Source organism: Bos grunniens, chromosome 3 (genome assembly GCF_055505025.1).
Source record: "Bos grunniens cultivar Pamir isolate PY7600 chromosome 3, Bosgru_T2T1.0, whole genome shotgun sequence".
Taxonomy (NCBI): Eukaryota; Metazoa; Chordata; class Mammalia; order Artiodactyla; family Bovidae; genus Bos; species Bos grunniens.
In genome coordinates, this window is record NC_141167.1 from 104360645 (window position 1) to 104372871 (window position 12227).

A 12227-nucleotide genomic window follows, 5' to 3' on the forward strand; every position below is an offset into this window, starting at 1 on the left:
CAGACATGACTGAGGTGACTTAGCACACACACAGCTACAAGGAGTGCACATCCAAAGTGGCTCAGTTCACCAAAGGGAAGTTTTCATTTGTATTGCCGGGAAGGATATTAGGATGAGGAGAGGGCATGTAAAATTAAAGAGAGAACTGTAGGAACCAGGACTTCAGGACCCAGGAATGTGGACTCACCGCCACCATTTCAATTTCCCTCAACTCCACCAGTCTCCACTCCTCTTCAGGATGGGTCTCCTCACCCCTTAGAGCCCCCTGCATGCGCCATGGTCCTTGACCAGGAGGACTCAGCTTGTTGATGGATATGCTATGAGGCACTCCTGTTATTTCCAGAAAAGAAATCTGATTGCTTCTTTCCAAAAACAACGCCCAAGCTCACAACATCTGAGCAGAAGTAGGTTTAGGATTCTCTACTATCACAGAGGTAATGAAAGAGGCCAAATCTGTGGTACTTCCTGTAGAATCATGGCCCATAAACATCTTTCTATCCCTTTGAATCTGGAAAATGGTTCAGGACAGCAAAGGGTACAGTAAGTACAAATAGTTCAAAATGTGCCCAAGAAAAGACATCTGGGGCCCCCACTAGGCCAAGGTCATATAATCAGCTGGTTGCAGAAGCACTTTTAGGGCACAAGAGCTAGACAAGGCCTTTAGGGTACAATCCCCTCATTTCTTCAGATGTCAAAATGACTAGTTGTCTTCTCTGACATGCAGAGCCCTGAGGGTCTCAGGGTCTCCTAGCAAGAATGGGAGCTTGGCACCCACACTGTAGGGTCCTGCAGAGAGGTTCCTCCTGGACGCAGGAACCTCTGAAAGTCTGATGTAGGGAATCAGGGGAGGTGGGGCACGTTCAACTGTTGGTAACAGGTGGGAAACTCTTCCACCCACTAGAAATCCAAAAGAAAAGAGGGAGGAGAGAGAAGGAAAATAGAACAATAAGGTATCATTCTTATTCACATATTTAATGGCCACTTTTTGATGCTAGAATAATTTTTATTTAAAAATTTAAGTTAATCTTTTCCCTCTCACCAAAACAAATCTCTGGAATAAACACATCAAAAAGACAAAACATAAAAGCACCAGAAGAAAACTATTCAAATAATCTGGGTATGTGATGGGTCTTTGCAGGCATAACCCCAAGGCGGAAACCATATTTATGTATCTAAACTTATGTAAATACATAAATATGAAATTATACATAAAATTTATAATGATCATTTTTAAATAATAAACCCCAGAACCCCAATGCTAAACACTGTGCCACTATTGGTGAAAGTGTAAATAGACAAAATTCTTTTAGAAAATAATTTGAAGAATATGATATGTATCAAAAGCATAAAGTGATTCAACTCTTGGACCCAATTGTTCCTTGTCTTGGAATTCATGCAAAGAAAAATAATTCCAAAATGAAAAAAAAAGTCTATATAAAGCAAATTATCACAGTGTGACTTAGAGACAATTCAATCTAACAGAGATTTGGATAAATTTTAATGAAACATTAACTTATATGCAGAGTACATCATGAGAAACGCTGGACTGGAAGAAGCACAAGCTGGAATCAAGATTGCCGGGAGAAATAGCAATAACCTCAGATATGCAGATGACACCACCCTTATGGCAGAAAGCGAAGAGGAACTAAAGAGCCTCTTGATGAAAGTGAAAGAGAGTGAAAAAGTTGGCTTAAAGCTCAACATTCAGAAAATAAAGATCATGGCATCTGGTCCCATCACTTCATGGCAAATAGATGGGGAAACAGTGGAAACAGTGTCAGACTTTATTTTGGGGGGCTCCAAAATCACTGCAGAGGGTGACTGCAGCCATGAAATTAAAAAATGCTTACTCCTTGGAATAAAAGTTATGACCAACCTAGATAGCATATTCAAAAGCAGAGACATTACTTTGCCAACAAAGGTCCATCTAGTCAAGGCTATGGTTTTTCCAGTGGTCATGTATGGATGTGAGAGTTGGACTGTGAAGAAAGCTGAGCACCAAAGTATTGATGCTTTTGAACTGTGGCGTTGGAGAAGACTCTTGAGAGTCCCTTGGACTGCAAGGAGATCCAACCAGTCCATTCTAAAGGAGATCAGCCCTGGGTGTTCTTTGGAAGGAATGATGCTAAAGCTGAAGCTCCAGTACTTTGGCCACTTCATGCAAAGAGTTGACTCATTGGGAAAGACTCTGATGCTGGGAGGGATTGGGGGCAGGAGGAAAAGGAGACGACAGAGGATGAGATGGCTAGATGGCATCACCGACTCGATGGACGTGAGTATCAGTGAACTCCGGGAGATGGTGATGGACAGGGAGGCCTGGCATGCTGCGATTCATGGGGTCGCAAAGAGTAGGACACGACTAAGCGACTGAACTGAACTGATATAAACATTAATGGAATGTATGGCATAAACAGTTATGTTTAATCCAAAATTTCTATAATAATGATAATAATAGAAGGAAATTTGTCAGCATTCTAGTCACTTTAGGACAATGGAGTTATGGGTAACCGGTGAAGTAGTTTTATTTTCTGCCTTTTTATCAATAGGCTTCTATTTCTTTTGTAATAGGAAAAAGTGATATAATCATGAATGCCTCAGAGACCCTCAAGCTCCTCTCATTTGCTCAAATGAACAAAAAAAGAAAAGGAAAAGAAGGAAGAACGTCTTTCTCCACCTCTCCTCTCCTGAGCACGCCTCTGCTCTGGTGCCTGCCTCCAAGGCATAGGATCACAGTCCCACAGCCAAGCGGCTCCATGGCAGTGTGGGTCAGGGACTGGGGCTCTCCTGGGGGCCCTGAGGATATGGCACAGACTGGATGGAGGCCAGCTCTGAGAACATGAAACCATCCATCTGCCAATTTAGTTCTCTTTTCTACTATGTAAATGAAACAAAAGATAGACATCTCTTAATGACTACTTTCCCAGCGGGGGAGGGGGAAAAAAAAAAAAAAAAACCTGGATCAAAGGCAATTCAGCTGGAAGATGGCTGGAACATGATGAGTGTGCCACCTCCCAGCAGAATGCCGTAATTACTTCCAGCCCCAGCAGCAGTCACCTGCTCCAAAAGGTAGAGGGTTGTGTAAATAAGCAACACATGAAGAGTGGCACCCTGAGAATCTGTGCAGTGCCAGGCTGATGGCTCTCAGATAATGTGAGGGGGCAGGACCAAGCCTTCTCCTTTCCTGGGAAAGCCATTCTGAGGGTCCTTCAGAAGGGCAGAAAGAAGATACTCTACCCTAGACTCCCTTGCATCACGTTTTCTCTAGAACCAGGGTGTGTACAGTCAGTCTTGGAAAAGCACTTCTAAGTCTTCCAATGAGGCCAGCTGGGGACAACAGGCAAGGTGAGCCAATGCTATGAAAAGATGTGCACGGAATACAAGGATGTCTTACTTTGAAGCTGAAAGGAACCTTAGCGATCATGTTCACTAATCCCCCACCTCTACACACATGGAACTGGGGAGATGGCAGGAAGTAACCAGTTACCAAACCTGTGTTATTTTCCCATTCTACTTCTATGTGACCAGATATTCCAGCCAGGTACACATACAGGCTCACCCTGGGAGGCTTTATTGATGATGACAAGTCATAACTGCTTCTATGTCACAGCTGTTAATGGTCAGCAAACAGATCAGTAAATACAGAAAGTCAAATGCCAAATATTAATATAGGGATTCTAACATACAAACGGATCATAAAATGCATACTGGGGTATTTTTAGTTGCACCTGTCTTCCAGGTACAGGAAACCTCAAATAGCTCACCTAAAGAGCTCCATGCTCTCTCCCAGGCTAGGAGGAAGTGATGCTCAGCCTGAAAGCTATTTCCCAGCTGGGACCCGGGAGATCACGAATCACAGTAGGAGTCAGAAGGGGACTTTGTCATCACTGGATATGAGAGTTGGATGCGGCATTTAACAGGCCCTCAGTGTCCAGGTGAGGAAACAAAATTCCAGAGAGGAAAACAATGTACCCGAAGTCACAGTGGCTTGGTTGTTGGAAGAGTACAGGATTTCTGACTCTATTTTATGCCAAGATTATCCTGAACCCAGACTCAGAGGGAAAAGGACTGAAGACCAACATCAAGCCCAAACAACTTGGGAACACTATTTCCCCCATTTTCTGTTAGTGGTCTTTAACCCAGAGGTCATGAACCCCCTGAAAGTGAAGGTTTGTATATATAGATACATCTTCATGCATGAGTTGAATGCTCAGTTGTTCAGTCATGTCTGACTCTTTGTGACCCATGGACTGTAGCCCACCAGTCCATGCGATTCTCTGTCCATAGAATTCTCCAGGCAAGAATACTGGCGTGGGTCGCCATTTTCTTTTCCAGGGCATCTTCCTGACCCAGAGATGGAACCTGCGTCTCCTGTGTCTCCTGCATTGGCAGGAGGATTCTTTACCATTGAGCCACCTGGGAATGTCTTCATCACTCCCAAACTGTTAAGAACTACTTACTGGTCTGTGTCTTTGTTGCCTCCTTAAAGTTATAAAGAATCCCCAGTACAGTAGTTTCCTAAATGTTTTTACATGGATAGGTCCCTAGCCCAGACACGAGCTCACCATATAACCTCGAACAAGGCCCTACACAATTTTGCACCTCGGTTTCCTCATCTTAAAAAAATGCAGCCAGTAAATGATTCCTTGTCTCCTGTTTAAAGCACATGCTTGGCTAAAACAAGCAGGTGGAATCCATGGGCCCCTCTGGGCCCGTGGCCTGTGATCCAGAGCCCCTCCCATGACCTCTGAGTCAGACTCCCTGTGTGGTGACACAGGAGGAAAGGAAGTGAGAAGAGAAGTGGACTCAGCTCCGGGAATCCACAAGCTCCTTAAGCTCTCCAGAAGCACCTGCTCCCCAGGAAACGGGACGAGATACATTCAGCTTTATCAGAGCCGCTGTCCTATGATAGGCTGATGGGATCAGCCGAGTGATTCAGAGGAGTCTGGGAACTTTTACGATATGAACAAAGGAGGTAGTTATTTGATGGGAAAGGGGAAAAAGCAATGTCCTGCACATACCTGACTCTCTTCTGCTGACCCTATTTAATTACACCCTTGTTCCCAATAATGACAGTTACAGAAATCTAAAATCTTAAATCTCAGGTGGCATTGAATCAGACTGTCCCCAGTCTTGCTGGAGGGCTAGGGATGATTAGAGAAACTACTTAGTCACCATATCTTAAGATGTGGGCTGGGACAATCTCCCCAAAGGTGTCCCAGCCCCGATCCAAATACTGGGCCACTAAGGCTGATTTTTGAGTGTTCAGACTCCAAATACTCCATCTCTGTACCAAGGAAAAGACAGGTCACCTAAGGTCACCCAGCCACCTGGCTAGATCACTGCCACGTGCACAAGATAGAAGACTGGGCCTTCCTGTGGGTGGCTTGCAACCCAGTTGAGGAGGAAGAGCCCACAACACACATGTACACTTCAAAGTCATGTAGCTATGAGGCTAACCATTCATGATCACATGTATGGTATCACCGAATGTCAGAATTGGAATGGACTCGACTGATTTCTAATCTAACTTTCTATTTTAAATATGATGAACATGAAGCCAGAAAGGGCCAGGGACTTGCCTGAAGTCACACATCTTGCTGGGGACAGAGCCAGGTCTCTGGAGTCTCTGTACAGAAGTCTGTCTACCGCAACTCAATGCATAGAAAAGTACAAGTCAAAGACCAGGTGCTGGGGGGACTCGGAAAGGAAATAGGACAAGGAGGACTGGGGGGAGTCAAGAAGGCTTCATGGAGGAGGTGAGTCCTGGACAGATTCAGATTGCTCTACAATTCTGTAAGTAGCTTGATGGCCCTAAGTGTTGGTACCTATGTTTTCTAATTTATTTGTTACAAGAAATCTGTGAAACAGTATTATCCCTTTTCAACAAAAGGAAACTGAGGCTCTAAGAAGCTAAATAGCTTATCCAATATTACACACACTGTATGTAACAGAGTCACCCCTAAGTCAATGGAATCCCGAGTCCATTCTTTCTCCATGCATTATTGAAAGCAAGTCTTTGTCTGATATGCTTAAAAAAAGGAGTATTAAGCTGGGAATTTAGTTCTTCATTTGAGATTTCCCTCCCCAGAGTCTCCAAGAGCCTCAGACACTGGGAAGGCATGTTAATTTTCTGTTACTGCTATAATAACTCAACACAACTTTAGTGGCTTAAAACATCAGAAATTTATTATCATCCAGTTCTGGAAGTCATAAGTCTGACATAGGTCTCTCTGGGCTAAAATCAAAATGCCAGCAGTTCTACATGTCTTTCTAGAAGCTCTAGGGGAGAATCTCAGATCTAGAGGCTGTCCACATTCCTGGGCCAGGGTCTCCTTCAACATCTACACAACCTGCAGTGGCCAAATCTTTCTCACATCACATCACTCTGACACTGACTCTTCTGCCTGTTTGCACTGAAGTACCCTTGTGATTGCACTGGACCCACTTCAATGTGATCGGCTCAGAGTCGGTCCTTTTCAAGGAGTTGAAATCTGGGCTCCTCCTAACTGCCTTCACCCTCCTCCATGAGAAGTTTCTCCATTGTTCTGCACATCTATTTGGTCTTCTTCTCCCTCAGCTCAGCCAAAGACACAGAAATCCATTCTGCATGAGCAAGGTCTTCTGGGGGATCCTGCTGCAGAAAACTTGGAGAATTCAACCAAGCAGGCTTCCTCCCCTAATCTCCCACCCATCTCTTTTCTGCATCAGCCTTGGCCTCTCCTCTCAAAAAGCTCCTAATGAAGATGCCTTCCTCCAAGTTCCCTAGCAGGTCCCTGCCCACCCTCCTTGCCTGGTTAATTCCTACTGTCCAGTAAAACATGGCACAGACATCTCCTCTGGAAGCCTTCTAGAACCTTCCACTCAGGGCTAGTGTAGCGGCCTTCTTCTGGGATGTGGGGGCTTAACTCTGTCCATCTTTCCCATGAGACTGTGAGCCGCTTGAAAGCAAGGCCACAAATGACTGAAATAAAGAATGAAACAATGAATAAACTCAACAACAGAGAATGCCTTGCTTCCTAGGCCTCCCAAGGAGTTGCTTTGTCTCTTAGACCAATGGCCCTCAACCTTTTTGGCACCAGGGACCGGATTCTTGGAAGACAATCTTCCCCTGGAGGGAGATGAGTTAGGTGGGGGGTGGTTCAGGTGATAATGCGAATAAGGGGGAGGCAGCAGATGAAGCTTCGCTAGCCCGTCACTCACCTCCTGCTGTGTGGCCTGGTTCCTAACGGCTACAGACCAGGGACCCCTGTCTTAGACAGCATTCCACAGAAAAGATAAAGGAGATGAAGAGGGAAAGGAGAAATGGAAGGAGGAGATGAAAAACGAAGAGAAGAGAAAGGAAGAGGAGAGCCCCCCATTCTACACCTGATCATCCAGTTCCCAGATTCCCCAAATGACCTATCTCTTCAGATACTCCCATAGGTCTTCCAAATCCTCTCCTGGTCCCCCGCACCCCACGCCCACTGCAGCCTAGAGGATTATGTCCTCACAGGAACGTCAGCACCACTCCCCTGGCTGGCCTCTGTCCCCTCCCCACTCCAGCATCTGTCCCTCCCCAGGACACTGAGGGGGCCAGGCTAGTGCTACATCAATTCTCCATGTACCAGTCCTGAAGGCCAAAACATCACCTGGTCTCCCCCAGTTCACCTTTTGAAAACTTTTTCAGGAACAAGCATCCAAAAACTGTATAAATCTTTGAAGCTTTTCTGATTTTAGCCTCTTTTAGGAAATGACCTAAACCTATCTCTTCAAGCTTTACAGTCCCTAAAAATTGGTCAACTTTAGCAAACAAGCACAGGTCACCACATTGTGATTACAGGGCTTCTTGTACAATGAATGTTTTCCCATTTTCCAAATCCTTCTCTGCCTCCCTTTGTCTCCCATTCACCTTCTTCCTTCTTTAATTAATGTGTTTACTCCATCAATAATCATTTCTCTTTCACTTACTCAGTCATACAGCCCCCACCACCTAATAACCTACAACCCAAGATAGAAATAAGATCTTGTACACAAACAACTGGAATTCCTAAATAACAATCCATGCTAAGTCACTTTAGTCATGTCCAATCCTTTGCGACCCCATGAACTGCAATGCGCCAGGCTTCCCTGTCCTCCACCATCTCCCAGAGTTTGCTCAAACTTATGTACATTGAGTCAGTGATGCCATCCAACCATCTCATCCCTTGTTGTCCCCTTCTCCTGCCTTCAATCTTTCCCAGCATCAGGGTCTTTTCCAATGAGTCAGCTCTTTGCATCAGGTGGCCAAAGTATTGGAGCTTCAGCTTCAGCCTGCCAGGTTCCTCTGTCCAAGGGATTCTCCAGGCAAGAATACTGAAGTGGGTTGTCATTTCCTTCTCCAGGGGATCTTCCCAACCCAGGAATTGAACCTGAGTCTCTTATGTCTCCTGAGTTGGCAGATGGGTTCTTTACCACTAGTGCCACCTGGGAAGCCAATGACAATGGTAAATGTCATATGAATAACACAAACAAGATACTGTGAGGGTTCAGAAAGAGACAAAAGTGTTTCTAGTTTAACCAGGAAAGGCTCCTTGGAAGACGGAAGACTAGAGTGGAGCCTTGACAAACGCTTAGGATTTCAAAAGGCCCAGGAGAGGAAGGCACACAAGATGGAAGTGACAACTCAAACAGAGATTTAAAGTAGAGCAAACTGGGTGTGCTTGCTTTGCAACTTTTCCTTTCATCCCTCTAACTTTTATTAACCTGAGTTCTAATAAAAGTTTTTCCAGAAGGCAAAGTGACAGATCCTTGGTCCATCCTGTTTTCTTGGTCACTATGAAAACTCTGAGTAGCTAACTCCACTCTTAGAAGTGTCATAAATCAAGGTTGAGAAGATGAAGATTATCTGCCTTCTCCCTTCTTTTTCTTCCCCTCCACCCTACTTTACAACCCGAGTGACAAATGACTCCAATTTCCCTCCAGATCTCCTTTCAAAAAATCACTCTCTGCAGGAGGCCGTAGGTTGTCTGTCAATTTGGGCCCTATCTTCCTCGTGTCCAAAGGAGTGTGACTTTGAAGAAGGATCTAGTAGAAAGGACTGAAAGGGTCCATATGTCCCTTGACCTAGACAGACTTCAGACTTTAGGCATAAATTTTTACATGGCTGAAGATGAGATGAGCAAGGCGGATCTTATCTCACCACATCCTGAACCAGTTTGGGCAGACAAGGGACCCAGTCCTAGTTCTGAGGCTGAGATAACGTTTTATGAACATTCTTTTGCGGCTGCCTCTAATGAGAGAGATCTGACGGGAGCCCCTCCCTGCTGAGGTATGGTGAGGACCCAGAGGCCAAAAGAGAGGCTGATTAACAGGCATCCCAAGCAATGACTCAAACCATGGGCAATTTCAGACGAAGCTCGTTATGGTGACTCCACAATTAAGACCTCAGCCCACGTGGCCAGTCAGTCTTGCAGGAGGCTGGACCAAGCACTGTATAAAAGTCCTGCCAGACTGGGCTCCTCCATCCACATCCTTTGTAGGAGCTTCTAGAAGATCAGGTAAGTGGGGACATCTGTGCCCTCTCTCTCACTTTCAGTTCTGTCTCTGGGAGACTACTATTCTCTTCCTCCACTGGACTGTACTTTCTATTGATTTTTTGAAGTGATTTGCCACTTCTTAGGGCTTCCCGGGTGGCTCATTGAAGAATCTGCCTGCCAGTGTAGGAGATGCAGGAATCATGGGTTCAGTCCCTGGGTGGGGAAGATCCACTGGAGGATGAAATGGCAACCCACTCCAGTATTCTTTGCCTGGAGAATCCTATGGACAGAGGATCCTGGTGGGCTACAGTCCATGGGGGTCACAAAGAGTCAGACACAACTGAGGATGCACACACCACACCATTTCTCGGGCTTCTCAAACCATTCTGTGTATTCCACCTAGTTTCTTGCAACTCAATTTCAAAAGGATTAGTCAAATAGAATAGAAAGAAAAGATCTATAGGGGGACTGGAGTTTGGGGGTTGGGGGCTATAGATATTGACAAAAGCTATGAGAATATCCTCAACCAGGAGATGGGCGTCAGAAAGAGCTGAAGAAGGGATAGAAAGAGAAAGGAATAAAAACCAGCAGAGAAATGAATTCTTAGGGTTAATAACCATTTATTCCCCATTCCCCTCTCTCAGACCTTCATTTTCAGCCTTTTATGGTTAATGCATATATTTTCAAAGCGTATGTTTGTTTCAGGTCCTGCCAATCATCCTAGGATGTCCTTCAATGAGCAGCAGTGCAAACAGCCATGTGTGCCTCCTCCATGTCTTCAAAAGACCCAAGAGCAGTGCCAGGCAAAGGCTGAGGAGGTGTGCCTCCCCCCATGCCAGGACCCCTGCCAAGAGAAGTGCCCAACGAAAGTTCAAGAGGTGTGTGTCCCTCAGTGTCAGGCATTAAGCCAAGACAACTGCCCACAACAAAGCCAAGACCCATGTCTCCCTCTGTGTCCAGACCAATGTCCATCTCAGTGCACGGAGCCCTGCCAGGAGTTATCTCAGACAAAATGTGTGGAGGTTTGCCCACAGAAAATCCAGGAGAAGTGCTTACCCCCTGGCAAGGGGAAGTAGGTGCTCGTAAGGCTATGTGGGGGTCCAGAAGATGATCCCAACCCCAGCCCACATCATGGTGACCTTTTCTTATGGGTACCTCTGTGTGCACCCTGCTATCGCCTCCTGGCTTTCTCAGGACTTGGTCTGTGTCTCTGAAGACAGTTCTCTCCGTATTTCCTCAACCTCTGTGAATACATATGGTTGTCAACAATCTATTAGAAGGTCTTAGCTGTCGGAATGGTGTGGTTATCAAGGAAGACCACAGAAGCCCAGCTCAGCTCCCTTGGGGCAAAAATTCACCCTACCCTGGGTGTGTAACAGCCAAGGATGCCTCCATTCATCTTTCAGAATGTCAACCTCTCACTTGAGTCTCAAAACAAACTGAATTTTGATGGACTTTGCACCAATCACCACCACCACCACCAGAAGTGAGGAGAAGAAGTTGGTGGTGTTGCAAAACTAAAAAACGGGATAATTTTGTATCTGTATCCCAAAACAATGACAGAAAGTGATTAGATGTTGAAATGTTGGCTTTGTTTTAAAAAATAAAACTAAATGAAATGTAAATGGTTGATTCCAAATAGCGAATAAGGAAAGATGTGATTAGATGTTTGGGGTCCTGGTGATTGATCTTTGTGCCTCATTGTTGACCTGCTTTAGGCCCTTAATTTCTGCCATGTACACTCTTTAGAGATGGATTTGTGACTGTGTGGTGCAGGCTGCTGTCCTCCAGATTCTTTGCCTTCTTCTCCCTGGTGAAGGTAAAATGCAGAATAAAGCTGATTGTAAAACATTCCTGACTTGATGTGTGCTCATTCCTGCTGTTCTTGTGATGATCATTTTCTCCTTTTTTGACAAATCTCAAATAGGAATAAAAAACAGCCCTCCAAGATGTACAGAACAGCCATGCTGAAAGAGGCCTCCTTAAGGGGTACCCAGACCATCCCACTCCCATCCACAACATATCATAGGTCCACCCATGCCCATATTTCATGCCTGAGAAAATCCAGCTGAGACTGGGACTTCAACACTTCAGGTCCAGGATTCTTTCCACAACAGCATCTTTCCTCTCTGACCCTTGCTTTCCAGAGGAAAGGACTAATATGGGAGGAGGGGCCTTCAATGGAAGAGCCATGATACCCACAAGCATAGCATCCCTCTCTGAAGGAAAACCCAGGTGTGCTTCTAAGATGAACACAAACTTGAGGACCAGAACTGTGTGCCGTATCATCTGGCCAGGTTTCAGAAAAGCCAGACAGCCTGGTTCACCTCCCTGCACCCTGTTACTGCCCCCATCTTGTGGAGGAAACACAAGGCTGTGAGCTCTGGGTTTGCACCAAAGGGCTGAGGAGACTCCAGACTTATAGGCGAGAATCAATGGTGGCTTCTCAGCTGTGCCTGGAGGTCTGACCTGGGCCCTGAGACTTGAGTCAAGGGCCAGGCTCCTGAGGGCTAAAGGGACTCCTCCTTCATCCTCAGGGACCCCCTCCTCCTCAGCCTGTATGGCTATGCCCCCATGGACAGCCTGGCCAGCCCCTCCCTATAGGCTGTGTCCTCAGCTGTTTGGCTGAACTGGGGTCTTCCAGCAGCTGGGATCACCGAAGGTCTCAGTCTGAGATTTTTCTAAGGTGAGAAAGAACTGGAGGGTGACCCGAGGGAGATTTCAAGTGGCAAC

General features: G+C 45.7%; 1 protein-coding gene across 1 annotated transcript; it reads left to right on the forward strand.

Moving 5' to 3' along the window:
- The first annotated feature begins 9480 nt into the window (after window positions 1-9480).
- PRR9 (proline rich 9) lies at window positions 9481-11345 on the forward strand. Its single transcript, XM_086394521.1, has 2 exons — window positions 9481-9515; window positions 10200-11345. Exon 2 carries the CDS (start codon window positions 10220-10222, stop codon window positions 10568-10570), a length of 351 nt encoding a protein of 116 aa, XP_086250647.1. The 5' UTR covers window positions 9481-9515; window positions 10200-10219; the 3' UTR covers window positions 10571-11345.
- Window positions 11346-12227: the final 882 nt, after the last annotated feature.

What these genes read in the sequence shown, in the direction of transcription:
- PRR9 (XM_086394521.1), top strand. Translation starts at nt 10,220, where the DNA reads ATGTCCTTCAATGAGCAGCAGTGCAAACAGCCATGTGTGCCTCCTCCA.